The 22,906-nt window shown below is 42.8% G+C and overlaps 2 protein-coding genes and 1 long non-coding RNA gene across 3 annotated transcripts in view; 2 read left to right on the top strand and 1 right to left on the bottom strand.

Annotated features, from left to right (window-relative positions):
- The window catches only part of LOC110967532 (homeobox-containing protein 1), a 41,908-nt gene extending 30,570 nt beyond the window's left edge, over positions 1–11,338 (bottom strand). Inside the window, 9 exon segments of the mRNA XM_051960568.1 lie at positions 8,582–8,610; positions 8,613–8,702; positions 8,704–8,736; positions 8,738–8,807; positions 8,809–8,896; positions 8,899–9,049; positions 9,052–9,102; positions 9,104–9,269; positions 11,040–11,338. Of these exon segments, the coding sequence (XP_051816528.1) occupies positions 8,582–8,610; positions 8,613–8,702; positions 8,704–8,736; positions 8,738–8,807; positions 8,809–8,896; positions 8,899–9,049; positions 9,052–9,102; positions 9,104–9,262 (671 nt within the window). The 5' untranslated portion in view covers positions 9,263–9,269; positions 11,040–11,338.
- On the top strand, positions 3,187–4,837 carry LOC110967533 (uncharacterized). Its single transcript, XR_007947455.1, has 3 exons — positions 3,187–3,541; positions 4,439–4,605; positions 4,721–4,837. It is a non-coding gene; the product is annotated as an uncharacterized LOC110967533 (long non-coding RNA).
- An 8,982-nt stretch (positions 11,339–20,320) lies between the features above and the next one.
- The window catches only part of disp1 (dispatched homolog 1 (Drosophila)), a 120,283-nt gene continuing 117,697 nt past the window's right edge, over positions 20,321–22,906 (top strand). Inside the window, exon 1 of the mRNA XM_051960764.1 lies at positions 20,321–20,386. The gene's annotated coding sequence lies outside the window, so the exon portion shown is untranslated. The remainder of the gene's footprint in view (positions 20,387–22,906) is intronic.

The raw sequence follows: 22,906 nt of genomic DNA, 5'->3' as shown, positions 1-22,906 counted from the left end.
CACAGTAACACACACATAAATATACACACACAGTAACACATGTATATAAATACATACACACACAGTAACACACACACACATATATACATACACATAGTAACACATGTATATAAATACATACACACAGTAACACACACACAGAAATATATACACATAGTAACACATGTATATAAATACATACACACAGTAACACACACACAGAAATATATACACATAGTAACACATGTATATAAATACATACACACAGTAACACACACATATAAATACATACACACACAGTAACACACACACACATATATAAATACATACACATAGTAACACATGTATATAAATACATACACACACAGTAACACACACACACATATATAAATACATACACATAGTAACACATGTATATAAATGCATACACACACACAGAAATATATACACACAGTAACACACGTATATAAATACACACACAGTAACACACACACAGAAATATATACACACAGTAACACACGTATATAAATACACACACACAGTAACACACACGCTGCCTGGGCCTGATTCCTCCTCAGATACGGGCTGTGAACACGTGTCACATGTGTAAACTGCTCGTGCTTTTATCCATACAGTGGGCTTTTTTTGGTTCTAACTTTTTCAGCTCCAGAGCTCAGAACCCAAACCCTCTGAACCATCGCAGTCAGAATGGAGAACAAAGTCCTGAGCGCTCCGTTGGCATATTTCTGAAATGAAAATGCGTCACGACTCTTGACATCCAGCATCAATATCCTCCACACCAGCCTCTCACGGCGCAGCTAAAATTAGAGCTCAAAAAACGCTGCTTGTATCGACACCAGCGAATCAATGTAGAGCAAGCTGCTGTACAAGACCGAGGAGGAGGATGGGGTGAGGAGGGAGGAGGAGGATGGAGGAGAGAGAGAGGAAGGAGAGAATGAAGGAGGAGGAGGAGGCGAGAGGAAGAAGGGAGGAGGAGGAGGAGGAGGAAGGGAGGAGGAGGAGGAGGAGGGAGGAGGAAGGAAGGAGGAAGGAGGAGAGAGGAGAAGGAGGAGGAAGGAGGAAGGAGGAGGAGGGAGGAGGAGGGAGGAGGAAGGAAGGAGGAAGGAAGGAGGAAGGAAGGAGGAAGGAAGGAGGAAGGAGAGAGGAGGAAGGAGGAGGGAGGAGGAAGGAGGAGAGAGGAGAGAGGAGGAGGAGGAGGAAAGAAGGAGGAAGGAGAGAGGAGGAAGGACAGAGGAGGAAGGAGAGAATGAAGGAGGAGGAAGGAGGAGAGGGAGGAAGGAGAGAGGAGGAAGGAGGAGGGAGGAGGAAAGGAGGAGAGGGAGAGAGGAGGAGGAAGGAGGAGGAAGGGGAGGGAGGAGGAAGGAAGGAGGAAGGAAGGAGGAAGGAGGAAGGAGGAGAGAGGAAGAAGGAGGAGAAGGAGGAGGGAGGAGAGAGGAGGAAGGAGGAGGGAGGAGGAAGGAGGAGAGAGGAGAGAGGAGGAGGAAGGAGGAGGGAGGAGGAAGAAGGAGGAAGGAGAGAGGAGGAAGGACAAAGAGGAGAGGAGAGAATGAAGGAGGAGGAAGGAGGGAGAGAGGAGGAAGGAGAAAGGAGGAAGGAGAGGAGGAGGAAGAAGGCAGGAAGGAAGGAGGAAGGAGAGAGGAGGAAGGAGGAGGGAGGAGGAAGGAAGGAAGGAAGGAGGAAGGAGGAGAGAGGAAGAAGGAGGAGGAAGGAGGAGGGAGGAGGGAAGGAGGAGGAGGAGGAAGGAGGGAGGACAGGAGGAGGAAGGAGAAGATGAAGGAGGAGGAAGGAGGCGAGAGGAAGAAGGAGGAGGAGGAGGAGGGAGGAGGAGGGAGGAGGAGGGAGAGGAAGGAAGGAGGAAGGAAGGAGGAAGGAGAAGGAGGAGAGAGGAAGAAGGAGGAGGAAGGAGGAGGGAGGAGAGAGGAAGAAGGAGGAGGAAGGAGGAGGGAGGAGGAAGGAGAGGAGGGGAGGAGGAGGAGGAAGGAGAAGGAGGAGAGAGAAGAAGGAGGAGGAAGGAGGAGGGAGGAGGAAGGAGGAGGAGGGAGGAGGAGGGAGGACAGAGGAGGAAGGAGAGAATGAAGGACGGAGGAAGGAGGCGAGAGGAAGGAAGGAGGAGGGAGGAGGAGGGAGGAGGAGGGAGAGGGAGGGAGGAGGAAGGAGGAAGGAGAAGGAGGAAGGAGGAGGAGGGAGGAGGAGGGAGGACAGAGAGAGGAAGGAGAGAATGAAGGAGGAGGAAGGAGGCGAGAGGAAGAAGGAGGAGGGAGGAGGAAGGAGGAGGAGGGAGGAGGAGGGAGGAGGGAGGAAGGAAGGAGGAAGGAAGGAGGAAGGAGAGAGGAGGAAGGAGGAGGGAGGAGGAAGGAGGAGAGAGGAGAGAGGAGGAGGAAGGAGGAGGGAGGAGGAAAGAAGGAGGAAGGAGAGAGGAGGAAGGACAGAGGAGGGAAGGGAGAGAATGAAGGAGGAGGAAGGAGGAGAGAGGAGAAGGAGAGAGGAGGAAGGAGGAGGGAGGAGGAAGAAGGAGAAGGAAGAGGAAGGAGAGAGGAGGAGGAGGAGGGAGGAGGAAGGAGGAGAGAGGAGAGAGGAGGAGAAGGAGGAGAATGAAGGAGGAGGAAGGAGGAGAGAGGAAGAAGGAGGAGGAAGGAGGAGAGAGGAGGAAGGAGGAGGAAGGAGGAGGGGAAGGAGGAGGGGGAGGAAGGAAGGAGGAAGGAGAGAGGAAGGAAGGACAGAGGAGGAAGGAGAGAGGAGGAAGAGGAGGAAGGAAGAGAGGAGGAGAAGGAGAGAATGAAGGAGGAGGAAGGAGGAGAAGAGGAAGGAGGAGGAAGGAGGAGAGAGGAGGAGGAGGAGAGGGAGGAGGGGGAGGAGGGAGGAGGAGGAGGAGAGGAGGAAGGAGGAAGGGAGGAGGGAAGAGGAGGGAGGAGGAGAGAGGAGGAGGAAGGAGGAGGAGGAGGAAGGAAGGAGGAAGGGAGAGAGGAAGGACAGAGGAGGAAGGAAGAGAGATGAAGAGGAGGAAGGAAGGAGGAGAGGAGAGGAAGGAAGAGGAGGAGGAAGGAGAGAGAAGGAGGGAGGAGAGGAGAGAGGAGGAAGGAGGAGGAAGGGAGGAAGGAGGAGGGAGGAAGGAAGAGGAAGGAGAGAGGAGGAAGGGACAGAGGAGAAGGAGAGAGGGAGGAGGAGGAAGAGAGGAGGAGGAAAAGGAGGAAAGAGAGAGGAGGAAGAAGGAAGGAGGATGAAGGAGGAGGGAGGAGAGAGGAAGGAGGAAGGAGAGAGGATGGGGTGAGGAGGAAGGGAGGAGAGAGGAGGAAAGAGGAGGAAAGAGAAGAAAGAGAGAGAGGAGGGAGGAAGGAAGGAGGGAGGAAGGAGGAAGGAGGAGGAGGAAGGAGAAGAGGAGAGAGATTGGCTGGATGCCAACTGTAAAGGCCGAACCCCTGCAGAGAGGGAAATGTGCACTTCAAAGTGTTGAAAATTCGAAGGGCATGGTGGGATTGTTGACAAGCTGAAGCCTGGCGTCGCCCACACAGCCTCGCCGACGCCACGCTGGAGAGTCCTAGAGGTGAGAGGACGACTTCTGAGCGCTACTTAACTCCTGAGCTGTCTAAAGAGGACGGCTGGTTTAATGCAGAGGCAGCGTGAACGAGCAACGGGAGCACAGCTGAGCCCTGAATGTCTTCCTGACAGTCAAACAGCTGGAAGCAGCTGGAGCACACTGCTAATGTATGAAGGTTTTAGACCAGGGTGTCCAACATGAGGCCCGTGGTCCAAAAGTGGTCCTCCAGAGGGTCCAATCCGGCCCTCAGAGTGGAAAAATTACAGAGAAGACATTAACTGCAGATTGTAAATTTAGTAAAAAGTATAAATTTAAAATCATTTCTAGATCATGACAAGTTGTTTGGATCAGAAAGTAAATACTGGATTGTTCTTTTGTCGTTTGTTGTCTCATTTTTGTCTCGCTTGTGTTTTTCTTATTTTTCTCATTTTGTGTTCGCTGTATTCAATCTTTTGTGTCGTTAATGTAATTTTGTCTTGTTTTTTGTTGTTTGTTCCAGTTTTTTGGCCCTTTTGTCAAATTTTTTTGTCTCTTTTCTGTTTTGTTCGTGTCGTTTTGTTTCATTTTTTTGTCATTTTGTCGTTGTTGTCATTTTGTGTCTCATTTTGTAATATTTTGTGTCTGTCTTTTTTTCTCTTTTCTTGTCCGACTGTTGTTGTTTTTGATCATGACTAAATGTTGTGTTCCTTTGTAGACACTCTGGAAGTTGTAATTGATAAACTAAATGTTGGTGAAACTGAACTCATTTTTTCTGAAGAGACTTCAGGTTGTTCCTGATGTTTTGTTCATTAAATGGGAACATTTGAAGAACATACCTTTTGCAGAAAACATTTAGAGTTTTATAGGTTATCATGCTGTGGTTTTACTGGTTTTTACTGGTTTTACTGGTCCGGTTCTCTGCAGATCAGACTGGACTGAATGTGGAACCTGGACTAAGATGAGTCTGACTCTTCTGGCTCAGAAGAAGGATGGAGGTGTCCAACATGTGGACGGTGACAGATGAACTCTGGACCTGTCATGTGATCTCTAATCTATGTCACTGGATGCTGCTTAATGTAATGTTTCCAGAGGTGCTCCATGGAAAAACTGTTTTTATTTATTTCCTTCCCTCTTGTAAAATGTCATGCTGAACCCCTGAAGGCTTTTCCGATGCCTCCCACTGAACACTTCCTCTTTTTTGTGCAGAACGCCGTCCTGTTCGTCTGATACTCTGTCACTGGAAGAACGTCTTTATGCTGGAGACAAACGTTCTAATCGCCGCTGTCATGTGTTCTGCTGCTAAATAAAAGCCCATGCTGCTCCTGGAATCAGTGTCCTGCCTCTTATTCAGGTGTTTGACTCTGACTAGTCTCTAAGAACTATTCCAGCTGATGTGTCCTGAAGCCTAAACATGAGTTCACTGATGGTTCAGGAGTGTAAAGGTATTTTACGTCTGTTTGGGCTGAAAGCTTTTGAGGAAAACATCTAACGGTGGGTTTGCCTGTGATGTGAATAAACTTTTTGTTCAATATTATTAGACTAAAACATCTGATGAGAGCTGTGACATCACACTCCACTGACATGGAGGGAAATGCATGCGGTGTGGATCTGAGTTGAACTCTAAGCACATTCTGCAGGTTTTTCACATTTTTATTCACCGTTTGCTCATGTTTTGCTGGAACATAAAGTCCTGTTTGGTTCCAAAGAGACCACAGCTCAAAGCAGACAGAACTAAAGAAGTCTTCTGTGAACTATTACAAAGTTACATCATAAATATTAAAATCCTTAGCTTGTTTCCATCCTTACCCTCCTCTACTCCGTCCAGCCGCTGAATCTTCATCGTGTGACTTTTGGCTTCATGGTTTCACCAAAATGCACAGATGTTACGTGTTTTTACAGAATCTGGTCAGAGGAAACCACTTCTGATGTGTGACGTGTGGAAGAGCTTGGATTTGGTTCAGTTTTTAGGTTTTCCATTCCAGATGATGAGCTCAGCGAACAAATCTGATCATTCCTTTCATTTCCTACAGTCTCTGCTTCTGATAAATGCTGTGTTTGAAGTTTATTATGTGTAACCTGCTTTCAGAGAGGGTTAAATTATGAGGCTGGAAAACACCCCCTCACAGTTCAAATCTCCTCCACTTCCATCATAATCATGATTTAACAGCCACACATCCATGTCCTTCATGCATCCTTTGCAGGTTTCTAACTCTTCAGAACCTCCTGGTTGTCCAGAGGCTCCACAACACTTCAGCAGGAACTGCTTCCTGGTCAAACTATAACTCCATGTCAGGACTCCCATGATCCTGTGGGAGGTTTAAAGGAACCAGAACTGACCTGCTGGGGACTGTTTTTGTTCCCCAGAGGCTGAAAGATGACAACAAGCTGCAGGTTAACTTCAACAGCTGAGGACTGTGACGTCATGAACCAGGAGAAACCTTCTGAATGCAACTCATTACGTTGAACCCTCCTGTTGTCCTCACTGACAGGCACCATTAAGTATGGTTTCTCTGTCTGAAAAAAATCCAAAAATTCAGCAAAAAATCCACAAATTTCTGAAAATTTGAAAACCTTCAGGAAGAAAATTCCAATAATTCCTTAAAAGTGAAAAGTGACATTTGCTGCATTTTGGGTTGATTTTTATGTGAATGTTCTTTCAGAAACATTTTTAACATTTCTTTTTTTCCACCACAAAATGTTCAAATATTTCCCAAAATGTTGAAAATGTGGACATCAGAAGTTTCACTGTGAAAATACTTTTTTTTTCCTCCACATTTTTTAAACTTTAAACGGGTCAGTTGAACCCACAGGACGACACGACGGTTAAATGAACACAGATTAGACGTTTTATCTAAAGTTTAACCACCACACCTGAAATCTGCACGGGTCTTGAACCTGAACAGCAGATCCTGGACCATCTTTAAGAACCTAAATGTTCATCACAGCTGACAGACATGAACCTGGACTCAGAGATGAAGCTGCTTTCTCCTCACTGACTGAAACACAACGAATGAATCCTCTGCCATCCTGGGACCTACACGCTACTGGACACAAAGGCTGCTAAAAACACTTCCAAACACATGAAAGCTTGTCTTGTGGATCAGTCAGAGAACACTTGGGTTAATAAACTAAACAAACACATGACAGTGAACCTAACCTGGTCAATAAATTCACTGATGCTTGGAAACCTAAAGAACAAACAGAAATCTGGTCTAAACACAAACCACAGAAACAATCGTCACCAACTAAACTGTTCAGATTGTTGCTCAGTTTTTCATACTGGAAAGCGACTAATGATGTTTATATGTATTATATCTGATCACAGCCTCAGACACCTGATAAACAACAAAGTAAATGAGATGAACTGTGATAACTAAAGTCAAACACCAGCAAGAACAGACCACATGTCTGTAAGATCTCAGCATTACACCTGCTGCTGATCACTCCGATCCTGTTCATGTTAAACCCTGGAAAAGCTATAAAAAAAGGAATTAACCAACCCCAGAGCTTCACAGAACAACATTAAAGCAGCAGAACTTTACCTGGAATGTCACCTCCAGTCAGAAGCAGCTGACACTAACAACACTTTGGAACGTTTCACTCCAGCTCACATCAGAATATTAATAATGAAAGGAACAAACAGAAATTATAAATCCATTTGAAAGCCGTCTGGTGCACATTATAAAGTAATAAAGTTTAATATAAGCTGTTATTTTAGCCCAGACTAAATAAGCTTGCCTCCTGATCCACCTAAAAAATATCTTTATAATACAGAAGAGCATCTGATTTACAGACAGACAGAGGAATGTTTTCTCAAGGTCAATAAAATGCTCCTTACAGCTCAGATTTCAGGCCACGTGGAGCATAACGGCAAGCTCAGAAACATGAAAGCTTCAGAATTAAAAGTGGAATAAAACGGTAGAGGCAGAGCCTGCTGATGAAGATCATGTGATGCCAAACAGACTCTGTTCTCTAAACTTCTGCTTCCAAGGTCACGTATGAACTCTCAGCGCGTTAAAAAATGTATGTGTTCTTCTGCTCGGTCAAGGAGCTCCGGTTGAGTTTCCATTTGGTTCTATCTAATTAGAAACAACATGAACACAGCTTTCCTACTTTATTTTATGAACAACAATAAAGACAGACACCCGATTCAGCCTGAAGAACAGCTCAGCAGTCAGGCTAACTCAAAAATGAAAATTAAGCTAGAAAAGTGAGAGACCACAGCAGACAGCCTTTATAAGCTGCTTTTTAGCACCGATAAGTGGTGTTTTTATAGAAGATCATTAACTACTGTGGCTTTGTTCAACTACAGAAACAACAAACATCGTTAGCTCACACCGAAAAACTCAGCAGGAAAATACCCAGAGAAAGTATAAAGTGGAAGTCTGAGTAAAGGCCGGGTTCTGCTTTCCTGCATGAATGTGATGCGCTGAAATGAGACGCTTAGAAATCCGCTCAACAGAACGTTTGTGACTTTATCCTCCGTCTGCTCCAGCCTGCAGGGGGCAGTGTATCTTAAACTCATGTCTACCACACCCACTAAACTAGAGTAGAAGTTGTCCATTGCTTACGCCACGGCATTTTAACTGAATAGCTGCATTTCAGCAGTTAGTTTTAGTTTCACACCTGAATCGTTGATAACCCGGTTACCACGGTGATCTCTGTGAGAGATGAATCTATAAATGTCTGGATTTATGAACTTCTGCTGCTAGGAGCTCCTGGTCTTCTGCCAGTTTTCCACACGTCTCTGTTCATGTTGTTAGAAAAAATTTGAAGGCGATCGACTCGGAAATTCACCTCTTATTCGGCTTGATGAGGGCGGTGTGAGGGGGCGTGGCTAAAATGATGTAATTCATTCAGAGTCATATGGACCTCACAGATGAGTCAAAGATAAAACAAACCTAAACCTCATTCATTCCCTGCTCCTGTCAGACTGGTCTATTAGACTTAAACCCAGTGAATGAAGCCTGTAGATGAGACAACCACAGCCTGAGATGGTTCCTGTCTGATCCTAAAAGCTCCAGCCTACAGCTGGTAGAAAGTTCCCAAACTTCTGTTTCTACTGACCTCATCAGCTCCTCCACCTTGTTCGTCGATGGTCCAGGTCTTCTTCCGTGGCTTCGAAACCCAAACGCTCGTGCCGCCGCGCTGCGCTGTTGACCGGATACCGAGGAGGAGACAGCTTCCCCGTTGGGCGTAGCGGCCAGACTGTCACGGCCGTATCTGCGACAGCGCCACCAGCGCCACCGGAGACGGCAGGATGGCGGAGGGTGGCGGCGGCCCCGAGGCGGGAGGTGTCGTAGCTGTTGCTAGGCGACGGCGAGAGCCCACGCCGCTGTTGACTGCGTCTGCTGGATGTGGAGATCTTAGAGGTCGTGGAGAGGCGGCGGCCGAGGTGGTCGGCGGCGCTGCCCTCGGCGCTGGTAATAGCGCCGCTGCTGCGTTGCAGGACACGGAGGAGGTGGTGGCGGCCGAGGCAGTGGTGTTATTGGTGAAGGATGGGGGAGTAGCGGTAGAGGGCAGAGTTGTTGGTTGCAGCTGTTCACCCCGCCTACTCCGTAGGAGGACGAGGAGGAGGAGGAGGAAGAGGGTCCGGCGGCCGAACTTGTCCCAGTGCTCCCGGTCCAGCCGGTCCAGAGTTCTAGTGCGTGCCAGGATCTCCTGCTTGGTCATCCCAGAGCGACGCAGCCGCTGCAGCAGATCTATCTGCTCGATGGTGAAGCGAGCTCCCTCGCTGAACTCAGACATCCTGCTGCTGGACGAAGACAAAACAGACGGGATGAGAAACAGGAAAGGTGGCAGGAAACGCAGGAAGTTAAGGAAAGTAGGAAGGATCTTAGGAAAGTGACTGGATGGTAAAGATCTGGAGGAGAAAAGGAGGAGCGAGGAGGAAAGTCAGGCATAAATGAGACAGATGAAGGGACGGGCGGCAGCACAAGAGGAAATGAGAGGATTAAGTAGGCAAAAGAGTGAAAAGGAACGCAGTTGCAGATGGGGAGAAAAATGAGAATGACGGGGAAGGAGGAGAGAAAAAGGGCGTGAGGGAGAGTCAGAGGGAGAAAGTGGAAAGAGAAAGGAAAAAAAACTGAGTAGAAAATAGAGGCAGCAGATAAGAAAAGAAGACAAGCGAGAGATAGAGGTGTGAAGGAGCGGGAGGGAGGGGCAGGCATAAAAATCAGCTATTTTTGGGAAGCAGCAGCAACACGCAGCGAGCCAGAGTCACTTGACGCTGAATGCTATCTTACATTCTGACTGTCGTTCTTTAGAGGCTGCCCAACATCCCGCTCTGCACTGCGCCGCCCCACGCTCCACGCTTTTCATAAGCAATTTGCTGTGCTCAAAATCAATGCAACTGGAATCAGACTAGCGGCAGATTTTCCATCTTCTGTGCCAGCCTGACCTATGCTGATAAATAAATGGTTTAAAAGGGGTCCCACTGGCATTTCTTCTGCATCTGTGTTGGTGTGGCAGAGGACAGAAAAACTAATGATCCCGAGTGTTTAGAAGTTATTATGAAGGGAAAACTAAAGGCGTGTGGTGCGTGTACACCTGTTAGAGAGCTTTAAAAGGGATTTCCAGCACAAGCAAGAGGAAAGAAAAGTCATGTTGGGTCAGGACCAGAAATGCATTACTGGGTGACATTACTAGTCCCACTGAAGATGTCATTATAAATGCAGAAGGCAAACTGCTAAGGCTGTAAATCATCACTACGCACAATTAGACTGCAGGATCTGTCACATCCACAGAGCTGGACTGAATTAAAACTGTCTGACTGAACGCATTTAGGTCTTCCTGCAGTCTGACTGATGCTGGAACAAACCTGAGGAATCATTGCCTGTCCAGATTAAGCATCAAGTTAAATATTCACTCCAGGAGCTGGTTTAACTGGTGAAAACAAAGCAGCTCTCCACCGCCTTGAAGCAGCTTAAACGGGACTTTCACTGCAGGAATGCAAACTTCCTTTAGTGGGTTAGAAATGAGCTGATAAGAGGAAAGTTCAGGAATAAATCACAGCTTCAGTCTGCAGGTTTCTGCATGCATCAGATGCTCCAAAACAAACTCTCCATCTCGGTGTAGTTTTCTAAATAGTCCCTAAACTGACCCCAGTCCTGGGTGTCTACTCTAGCTCCATGTGTTCGTGTTTTGCTGCAGTGGAAATCAGAAGAAAACCAAAATAATCCGCCTGTGTTGGACGCTGCGGGTGAAGCTCCGGTGATGCCAGCCTTCACGCCCTTTGCCCAAAAGCTAACGTTAGCAGATGTTTATGTGGCAGGATAAATGAAGCCAGCATGCAGCCTGCTTCAACACACATACACACACACTAAACAGCATTTCAAACCATTCTTCTGCCCTCCAGCTGCTGATTTTACCCCGACACCACCCCACAGAGGCCGGTTAGCAACTTACCGTTGGAATGATTAGCCTACCATGCTAGCGGTGCCAACACTAGCCGCCGTTAGCCGCTAACGTTTGATATTAATAACATCACTTTGAGTGTTTTAGGGAGATTAAAAACACGACTTACCTCGGTTCAAAACGGCCACTGACACATTTAACTTTACAACCGAAGCGAAGAGCCGCCGTGTCGCTGTGTGCAGCCGAGCGACGGAGCCGTTTAACACCGCGGTGCCCCGTCCGACCCTTTTCCAAGGATTTCTAATCAGAGGAGAATTATTTGCCTCTCCGCTTTGTCTGTCTGACAACAGCCATATTGACAACTAACACTTCCGAGCAGCTCCGAGGGAACTGTAGTCCTTCTGACAGCCGGGCCTCCGACACAAGGCGGCGTCTTCTCCTCTAAGAACTACAAATCCCTGGATGAGGAGCAGAGGGGGCTGACGGCTCTGATCTACAGATGTCACAGAAAGGCGCTTCTAATGTGACCACAGCGGCTCTCTGCTGCTGCTGCTGCCGGGATGAGGGCAAGGGGTCCCGGCCAGAGGCGGTCCGAGGGTCCGGGCCCACCTGGGGGCTCAGCCCGGTCCAGCAGGATCTGGCTTTAATCTGATAGTAGACTTAGACTGACTTTATTAATCCACAGAAGGAAATTCTTTTGTTACTGCAGCTGGATATTCAACAAGACAACACAGAATATTAGGGTCAGGTACAAAGTGAAAATAAAATAATAAAAAATATTAGGGTCAGGTATAAAGAGAAAGTAACACAGAATAAAATAAATTAAGAATATGGAAAAAATAGAAAGACAAAATCAACACAATACACAGAATATTAGGTTCAGGTATAAAGAGAAAATAAAATAATAATAAAAAATATTAGGGTTAGGTATAAATAAAAGGTAACATAAAATACAATACAATAAAACAAAATAAAATAAAATAAGAATACGGAAAATATAGAAAGAAAAACTTAAAAAAATACACAGAATATTAGGTTCAGGTATAAAGAGAAAATAAAATTAAAAAAAAGGGTCAGGTATAAAGAGAAAGTAACATAAAATACAATAAAAACAAAATAAAATAAAATAAGAACATGGAAAATATAGAAAGAAAAAAATTACAAAATATGCAGAGGGTTAGGGTTAGGTTTAGGTTAACCATAACCAATAATTTCATTTGCAGATACCATTAATAACAATCTTAAATAATAAAATGTCTTTAATTTTTATGATCCAGAATTGAGATCTACCAACTGTTTAACATTTAAAAAGACATATAAAACACATAAAACAATGAAAGATGAAGGCGCAGCAATAATAAATAATAATGCACCACACATTGTAGTCTATTTATTTTTTAAACAATGAGAAAAAAATCCTTGAATTTCATGTGTAAAACGTTTTTATCTCGCTAACAATAATATTTGTAGCTGCTTAAATCACATTAATACTTTGAACAAGGCTTGTTTTAACAGTTTTATTCAATTCACAACCCTCAGTTTTTTGTTTTTGGCTGCAAAACAGCAGCAGATTTAACAGTTTTAACCATACTTTGGAAAAACAGTGACTTTTTGTCTGTATTTTTACAGTAATTCTTCACAGTGATCCATGTCCACACTTACAGATATCTGCTGGAGATCTTTAAAGACGACAGATGCCACAGCAGGTGATCCCATTGTTATTTCACCTTATAGCAGCTAATTATGCTAATTACTCGATTTTTTTCGTGCAACTCTTAACAACCAAGACAGAATGTAGTTTTACAGGAAATAAGCCCATAGCAGTTATTCTATAGGTCGCACTAAAACCTACAGCTGTAGATAGAGTTGGTGGCTGTAGTCCACCAATAGAGAGGGATTTGAAAAGTTTCCTCTTAAACAGGTTTGGTTTTAATACAGACTTCCCAGGACTCAGTAATCATAATAATATAAATGGTGCAATCAGGTTTTAAGGCTTTTAAAGTTAATTTCCAGGATATTAATAACGCTGGATTCAAAATACAGGAATCCACTGTGAGGAACCGTTCTGAAGTTCACTTCCTGTTAACTCTGTGGTGTTTAAGGCTGTTTGATCACATGGAAAACTGTCTGCACCCCCAAAAACACAGAAGAAACTGAAAGGACATGAAACTTTAGGTGATGTCTGCACTATTACATCTTTAGCTTGTCTCATTTGCACTTTGCCTATTACCAAAAACTGATCAGTCATGCACAAATAACCCCACACAGGTTTAATCTAAACTCATAAACAGTGAAATACAGGGCTATTGTAATAACAAAACCGTGAGCATACAGGCCTGTTTCCATCATTTCAGTGTCTGAGCTGTGCAGAGGACCGAGCTGTTTGCTCAGCTGCTTCAGGAGGAAGAAGGTCAACAATAAGGAGAAATTAAAAGGGCTTAATTCTGGAGGGGAAATGGATCCAGGTGGCTAACTTAGCATGCGCATCAATTAGACATTTCTACTAAAAAACACAGCCCATTTAAGTTTACCATTAATATGTTTATGCTTCATTCCAACCTGCAGCTTCTGTAGCTCCACTCCTCATGCTGTCGTCCCCTAAATCTGACATTCTAAGATTATGATAATGAATGTCAATGTTTCGGAGTTTTGATCAGATTTCAAATAAATGCTTAATTTGAAACAAACTGTCAGTTTGTGTCAGGTAAAATTCCACAGATGATAATCTTCTAATGCGCAGTCAAAGCCAGTGACAAGAGCTCTGCTCTCCTTTAACAAAGTGCTTTTGAACGAGACAGTTAAAGCTAATCTGCCACAGTGGAGGTGTTAAGCAGTCTGATGCAATTTGAAGCACCAATAGACTATGATGAATATTAATGCTGTTAAAGCAGCTGTCTGTGACTTAACAACATGAATAATGCATCAGTAACTCATGCTGCTCATATAAGGTGCTTATGGAGCCATATTTACATGGAGCTATACGTGATGCACTGCAGTGTTCAGAAGCACACATTCCTGTAAATGAGGTGTGAAAGCTGCTTTCTGTACAGTTTACCTCCAGCCTGGATGTCATACTGCCCCCATGTGACAGCTTCAGTCCAAAAATAACACAATAAACAAGTCACTTTGCACCTGCCATTCTGTGCTGTTTTCTACCAGAATACATTAAAGTTCTCTGGAAGGACTTTCAGCTAAATCAGTGCAGATGTCAGGCAGAAACAAAGGGAGGGTTTCAGGATTTAAATGGCTGGCACAAGCATTTAAATAGTTTGTGTTTTTTTCATGCCTTTTATGTAAAGTATCAATCAAACTTTAATTTCACAGCACTTAGCATCCAGTTTGGTTCAGTTCAAAGAGTCTAGTAGACGACTAATCAGCAGATAATGAGACAGAACAGGTAGAGAATGAAACAAAACATGATTTAAAAATATTAAAGGTTTCAAATAAAATTATTTTAAAAATACACCTAAAAATAGATCAAACAGGTAAAAAGACAAGACAGAAATACAGATAAAAGAGAATTAAAGTTTACAACTCAAAAACAATAAATAAAGAATAAAATAAACCAAAGTTGGTCCAAAGCGGCTGCAGAGGAAGGTTTCAGTCTACAGATTTCAGGTCCTGAACAGACTGGTTCAACAAAGCTTTTAATTCATAAAACAAACTCATTTTGTGCATCGGCTGTAGACAATCCGAGCGTTTGTGATCACTTTGTACTTTAAATACCTGGTGGAACATCAAACCTTTCTCTAACTGGACAATTCCTTGTTTCTTCTCTTCCAAATTTGGAAATCAAGTAATTTTTCTGTAGGAAAACAAATAACTCCTGTATAAATGTCAGGGTCCGGCTCTTAGCACCAGACGCTCCAGAACAAAACGAGGCTGCTCCCAACAAAAACTTGAAAGTCTGGCCATTTGTTTGGAAAAGCAGAAGAAAATGTCACATATGAAAGCTTCAAAGTTCAGTCAGAATTTCTTCCAAACATTATTGTTGTAATTAGTTTTATTTGAAGTGTTTGTGGACTGAGTTCAGCCACAAGAGTCCGGAGTGTCTTTCACTAGAAAAGGACATGTTTATGGGCACTAAACTACGCTTTTTAGCCAACATTTTTACTTTCATGACCTGATTTACTGACATCATTAAACAGCATTAATTATACCTTACTATTCTGCTTTGACAAGTCAAAAATGCTGCCTATTCCTATTAAGGTCTATTTATTTCCTGAATATGCCTCCTTACATTCATGAAAATGTGTGTATGTGAGCTTATACATGCTACATGTGAATTTTACCTCAGATGATTCATCTATGTATGAATAATTAGACGAAAACAAATAAAAAATTGCCTCTGCCTGCTTTCAGCCCTTCGAAGGCTCAGCTTTGTTCTTCACTTTAGTTTTATAGCAGATGGCATCAATAAAGTTTGTTTTTTTCCTGCTTTTTCACTTAAAAGAATGAAGTTTGTGATGTTTCTCCCCATAGTTTAGTAGTGAAGGCGAGAACAGCATCTTCATTAAAGTGAATCAGTGATGCATGGGACTCATGCATGAATCATACATCAATAACAGCCTAATTCTACACATCATCCATGAAGATGAAAATACAAACGCATGGCACAAGTATCATTTTATCAATAGTTTAGAGACGCCCCCCTAAATTTCACAGATCATCTCGTGTCTTATTAAGAGAAGCTGAACTCCTCCTGGCTCTGCTGTTTGTAGGTCATAGTGCTTTATGTAGTAGTAGAATCACTACTAGTTCCAGTTGTTTTTATCATCTGTGTTCGTTGTTGTTCCCCCTCATCGTTTCTATTAAACTTCCAGTGTCCCAGCTGATGATCTGACCCCGCATGGCATTGTTAGCAGTCCGCTGCAGCTGTGAAACACAATCTGAACACGACATCAGCTGCTGGACCAAATTTAATTGCATTTAAGCCGAAGCATCAAGCCGGCGAGAAAACTGAGAGGTATTTATGTCTTGACCCTGATGTACTGCCATGTAAAACTCTTCTGAACAGCAGAGGGAAGCTGCAGACATTTAAACTGCTTGTACTCTCTGAGAGAACAGTGGTTTGAATCACTCCTATTCTTGGCAGCAGTAGAATGTAATACAGGATATGACTGAGGAATAGACCAGGTTAGAGACAAGCTTCAGAGTTCCTGAAACTTTCTGTCAATAAATTTGATACAAAATCACCATAATCTGACTGGAGGGAGTATTACTACGAGTTATCCAGACTGTTGGCTGAGTAATTAGACAGTTTAAGTGATTTCAGCAGAATATACAAAGAGTTTTGTATTGTTAGCAATCATGTCATATGAAAGGTTATCGATTAATTTGAAGAAAAATGGAAAAAACTTTGTAACAATACAGATAATTCAGTAAAAATGTATTACTACCTAGTTTAGTATACTAGTTGACTTTAAAAGCTCATAATGTTGTGTTTTTCCAGGGTGTTGTAGCACTAGTGAGCTAGCTTGAATTCTTTGCTAATCTGAGCTAAACATCCCTTATGTCATCAACTTAAATATCAGTGATAATAAAGTTGTAACTTCTGTCCCTGATCCCTCAACTGCAATTAATTGGCAATAATCAAGCCACCAGCTAATACAGTAACATATTAACTAACCAGCTGTAAAAGCAATGTTAGTATCTGATAAACGGCTAACTAGCTGACATTATATCAAGCTAATAACGTTATGCTATATAGCTAGCTGTAGCACTAGCTTGAATGGTTTTCCAGTGTGGCCAAACATTCCTGCTGAGTTATTTTAATATCAGTGACAATAAAATAAATTTATAAGTTGTAAATGAATTATCAATAATAAAACCATTATCTAATATATTAACATCATAGCTAACCAGCAGTAAAAACTAACTCACTTTATATCAAGCTAATAATGTTATGCTATATTAGCTAACTGTAGCACTAGCCAGCTTGAATTCTTTGCTAATGTCGACTAAACATTCCTGTTGAGTGATTTTCATATCATGAATTTAAAAATCAATGCTAATTTAATAAAATGTTTTTGCAAACTGTAAAGTAATTGGCAATAATCTGTTTAAAAATATATGAATATATTATTTTTTTATGTTTGAGCCATATCAAAATTTTAGATTTAGTTTGCCTTTTGTTTGAGTTTGTTTTGCTGGGTGACTTCACATTTTCACATTTAGTCATATAATAACAAAATTCTGGTCTGTTATGATTGAATTGCCCTTTATATGTGTCACTTAAGCATACTTCTTGTTTATATATTTTACTGATATTTCAGGGAAAAAAAACTATTTTACAAGAAAATAGACATTTTTCTTAAAGGTGGGCTTAGCTTTGATTTTTATACAGGAATTTTAGAAGGTTTTGACCTTCAGGTATTGGTTTTAATGTTTAATTTTTTTAAGTCTTTATTTTCTATATTATAACACTTTGGCTGTACAAATATTTTTTTAAATGTACAATAAAAATAACTTTGTCTCAATATATAACTGCAGAATGATAACTAAACTGTGCAGAAATTAAAATACTACAAAAACTAAGACTACCAGGATATAAGTGGCTAAGGAGACTGCCCTTCCTAGTGCCCTTCCAAGTCCCCTCCGTTCTTCCAGGAGCCTCCTAAACGGGACCTTAGTGCGCAGCTGCCCGGCCAACATGGTCTGATGCTCGGATAGTGGATATAGCAGCATCCGGCAGAAACTAAAGTGGAACACCGGGAATACTTCTCTCTTCTCCGGCCTGTTCTCTCCGTGTGTTCGGCCCTTCAGACCGGGTGAGTGCCCCTGTGAGAGTGATCCTGGTCGGGACAGAAATCACCAGACTAGCCGCTGTTGTTTATCCAGCTGTTTGGTCAGCTAGGTTAGCTAGCCTAGCTGAACTTAGCTAGCTCGGTGAGGGGCTAAAGCCTCAGCTCTGCGGTGTTTCTTTGGGTAAAACAGGCTCATATTATAGAGTTTGGAGCTCTCTGGATGAGGAAGGAGCTGGTCTTGGATGTCTGATCTTCAGGTTTTCCTCCAGAAGAGCTATCTCGATGGGGTCAGCTGTGGTTTGACTTAAGGCCGAAGCACCAGGATATCTGTGATCGACACGAAAACACACAACAGCCTCAAACTAACAGCACAAACTCAGCAACAACCCTCTGGATTTAACAAGCAGGAGAGCTGGGGGTTAGTTGGAGCTGTTTTCTGTGTTTACTGGTTCAGTAATCACAGCTAGAAGCTGTCAGGTCTGGTTCTGGTAGAACTTAATGTCAGTTAAACAGGTCTGGTTTCTGGTAGAACTTCATGTTAGTTAAACAGGTCTGGTTCTGGTAGAACTTCATGTTCGATAATCCTGGTGTCCTTCTCCGTTTGAAAATGTGGGGAAAAAAAATATGTTCACAGGGAAACTTCTGATGTCCACATTTTCAACATTTTTGGGAAATTTTTGAACATTTTTTGGTGGAAAAAAGAAATGTTCAAAATGTTTCTTTAAAAACTTTCACCAAATTTTCATAAATTTGGGATTTTTTTGCCCGATTTTTTTTTTTCAATCAAGGAAACAATATTTTTGGTATTCATAAACGAAAACAGCGGGAGGATTAAACATGTCTGGTTCTAGGAAAACTACATGGGACACTGCCTATTTCCTGTTGAAATGTGTTAACAGACTGAAAACTCCTGAATCCACTTTCTGGTGCCAAATATTCCGTTCATCGCTTAGTTTAAAGCTTCTGGCAGAGAAACTGTTGGTTCTGTGTGAACAACCTCACCTGTAACTACGACACCTTCTCACCTGGATGTTCTCTCATCAACATCTGGCTCCAGAAACTTTGAAATGCATCTGAAAAGTTACCGTACCTGTCTTCATACACGGCTGACCCTCATGCAGATCTGACCTGTAACTTGTAACCCTCCAAAAAATAATTGTTTCCTTGTTTGAAAAAATCCAAAAATTCAGCAAAATCCCAAATTTCAGAAATTTGCAAAACCTTTAGGAAGAAAATTCCAATAATTCCTTAAAAGTTTCCTTAAAAAGTTTGATTTTTAAAAATTCCCCAAATTTGGCAACAAAATTCTTTTAAATATTTTTAAAAAATGAGTAAAAATCTTCCAAAAAAAATCCTAAAAATGTCTGAAGTGATTTCATATATATCTGTAACTTCTAATATTTCTTTAAGAACATTCACATAAAAAATCAACCAAATTTCCAGCAAAATTTCACTGGATTTTGTTGATTTTTTTTGGGGGGTGAATGTTCTAAAACTTTTTTGGAACATTTATTTTTTCCCCCAAAAAATGGTCAAAGTTTCCCTGAAGATGTGGAAATTTTCACTGTGAAAATATTTTTCTCCACGCTTTAAAGAAGAACATGAAGGTTAAAACACTTAGTAATATGGAAGATGTTATTTATGATATTTAACCATTAAAAACATGAGCTTTATTAGGCAAAAATAAACATTTAACTGAGAATTGATTCTGATGTTTTTAGTTGAAAGAGGTTGAACGTTGATAAATGGTTGTATTTATATAGAGCTTTATCCAAAGCGCTTTACATGATACGTCACATTCACACACTGATGGTGGAAGCTGCCATGCAAGGCGCTTAACCACGACCCACCAGGAGCAATTAGGGGTTAGGTGTCTGCTCAGGGACACCTTGACATGATCATGACGGGCCGAGGATCGAACCGGCAACCCTTCGGTTGCGAGACAGCCACTCTACCCCACTGAGCCATGCCGCCCATGTTGAAAGATGTTCGCGGCAGCAGGAAGATGTTCGCGGCAGCCGGAAGATGTTCGCGGCAGCAGGAAGATGTTCGCGGCAGCAGGAAGATGTTCGCGGCAGCAGGAAGATGTTCGCGGCAGCCGGAAGATGTTCGCGGCAGCAGGAAGATGTTCGCGGGCAGCAGGAAGATGTTCGCGGCAGCAGGAAGATGTTCGCGGCAGCAGGAAGATGTTCGCGGCAGCAGGAAGATGTTCGCGGCAGCAGGAAGATGTTCGCGGCAGCAGAAGATGTTCGCGGCAGCAGGAAGATGTTTGCGGCAGCAGGAAGATGTTTAAACAGTGTTTATATGGGCTGGTTACTGAGCTCTGTGTCATTAGTTTGTGTGGAAGTGTTCTCTTTAGTGAACTAATCTTCTTCTTATAGCTTCTCAGAAACATACGAACGTGACCAGGAGCTCTGCAGCCAATTGCTTAGAAACAGCAGTGGACAGTGGAGGGGTTACCAGTCGCTCTGCTCAGGTTTTTTGGAGCTAATAACTGAGGAATGAACCAAGTCAGAAAGAAGCATAAATGTGATATAAACTGGCCTTACTGGTTGTTCTGGCTGCTGTGGGGTTAGATTCTGTTTATTTTGAAAGGTTTCTTGCTGTTTGTCCCTAACGCTGACCCAACATGAAAACGGATGTGAAAAGTCAGTTTTAATGATGTGAAAAGAAGTGATTTCTGAATGATTTTTCTGTTCTCAGAGTCCGTAGAGGCGTCCAGCTTGATCTCTGGCAAAAACAGGAAAACACAAACCCACAGCTCATCTCTGTAAGTATATGAAACACACAAACCCTCTAATCACCACACACACACACACACCCACTGAACATGCAGTGCACGCCAACACACACCTCCTGCCCCAGAGGACGCTCACACACGTCTGTCAGCAGGAAGAACTCGTCTATGTTTGAATGTAGAGCAGTCAGTGTTCTCTGTGTTCGACTGATGGTTTTCACAGATTAAACCTTTCCATGTCCTGAAGCTATACTTTCTGCTCCTCTTTCTTCATACTCAGCTCTTATGTAGTTGCTTGCTTCCCTCAGAATCGGCCACTAGGGTCAGTCTGATGCTGGTTAGTAAATCAGTGCTTCATGTACTGAGGGTTTCTGGGATGTCCAGAGTCATTTAATGTTTAAGGAGGAGAAAGCTTCTTCAGCATGTACAGCGGTGGAAAAACGGTTTTCAGAAACCCTAAAAATTTACACAATCTCAGATATTATCATGAAATATTTGTGGACAATCTTGTTTGTGTTTCTAAAGGCGTGGCTGCCATTATTATATTTATTAAATTATTTATTGTTTACAGGAAAAACTAACAAAACTAAGTTCTCGCAAAATGGACCCAAGACTAAAAATGTCTCATTTCTATGGAACCAATCAGTTTAAAAGTTTGGCTTTTTTAGAATGTGTTAGTATTCTGGCTGTGATTGGACTAAAATAAATTACACCAAAGACCTCAGAGGATTCTTAGTGCGATATTTCATAAATACGTGAGTGTCCCAGAGCTTTTTTCCACCACTGGCGCTGGTTGATGAGCGACTTCATTAAGACCAAATGTCAACAAAATAGTGAAACAACAGATAAAATGTGCATGGCATGGCTCAGTGGGTAGAGTGGCCCGTCTTGTAACCGGAGGGTTGCCGGTTCATCCCCGCCCTGTCGTGCTCATGTCGAGGTGTCCCTGAGCATGACCCTAACCTCTAACTGCTCCTGGTGGGTCCTTGGTTAGCGCCTTGCATGGAAGCTTCCACCATCAGTGTGTGAATGTGTGTGAATGAGTAAATGTGACGTATCTTGTAAAGCGCTTTGGGTACCTTGCAGGTATAGTAAAGCACTATATAAATACAGACCATTTACCATGTTTAGTTTCTAAATAACATGTTAGTCATACATGTTAACTGAATGCATGAATATTACATTTAGTCACAGTATGTTTAATGTCTGAGAGGCTTTTTTTGCACCATAAAACTCACACTGAAACGCTGATCACTTTATTGTTATGACATGCGTGTTGTCATGAGGGATCTTCCTGCATGGAGTCTCCATGTTCTCCTGTACATGTGTGGCTTTTCTCCAGGTTCTCCAGCTCCTCCCACAGTCCAAACATGCTGAGGTTAACTGGTGATTCTAAACTGTCTGTAGGTGTGAATGTGAGTGTGATTGTTTGTCTCTCTGTGTAGCCCTGTTATAGACTGTTACCTGTCCAGGTATCCCCTGTCTTCACCTTCAGTTAGCTGGGATAGACTCCAGCACCCATGACCCTGATGGGGATTAAACGATGGATGGAGGATGGATGGATGATGGATGGATGGATGGGTGATGGATGATGGATTGATGGATGGATGTATGGATGGATTGATGGATGATGGATGGATGAATGAGTGATGGATGGATGATGGATGGATGGATGAGTGATGGATGGATGGATGATGGATGGATGAAGGATGGATGGATGCATGATGGATGGATGGATGATGGATTAATGGATGATGGATGGATGATGAATGAATGATGGATGGATGAATGATGGATGGATGGATGATGGATGATGGATGGATGGATGGATTGATGGATGATGGATGGATGATGAATGGATGATGGATGGATGATGATGGATGATGGATGGATGGATGGATGGATGAATGATGGATGGATGGATAAAAGAGTGATGGATGATGGATGATGGATGGATGATGAATGAATGATGGATGATGATGGATGGATGGATGGTGATGGATGATGGATGGATGAATGATGGATGGATGGATGATGGATGGATGGATGGATTGATAGATGATGGATTGGATGATGGATGGATGATGGATTGATGGATGATGGATGGATGATCTTGAGCATCCCACACTAGTTCTTACCAACGCTCTGCTTTGTGCTGCAGGTGTTTTATCTGCAGCGGTTTCTATGATGTGTTCTTTATAAACCACTTGTTGGGATCTAGAAGTTTGTTTGGTGTTAAATGAAGCTACTGAGACTCGGTTTTTGTGTCTGAAGCCTCACATGATGACTGTGTTCAGTCTTTAAATGATCGTGTTGTTCAGATGGATGGTTTGTTTCATGTTCTGTTTACGTTGTTCAGATGCTGTTAAACCAAATGTTGTGATTCGTAGCTTTCTCTACACACCAGTAAAGACCTTCAGAGCACTCATCTGTCTAAATAGAAGTTGTAATCTCAGAGAGAGCCAACACTCTGAAACCTCCTTTCTCTCTGAGGTTTTTCCTTTTTCCTCCCTCCTCTGTCCTGAGCGTCTCTGAATCCTCTGTCCTGGACTC

Source organism: Acanthochromis polyacanthus, chromosome 16 (genome assembly GCF_021347895.1).
Source record: "Acanthochromis polyacanthus isolate Apoly-LR-REF ecotype Palm Island chromosome 16, KAUST_Apoly_ChrSc, whole genome shotgun sequence".
Classification (NCBI taxonomy): domain Eukaryota; kingdom Metazoa; phylum Chordata; class Actinopteri; family Pomacentridae; genus Acanthochromis; species Acanthochromis polyacanthus.
The sequence above is the reverse complement of the archived record's forward strand: the minus strand, read 5'-3'. Positions and strand labels throughout refer to the sequence as shown.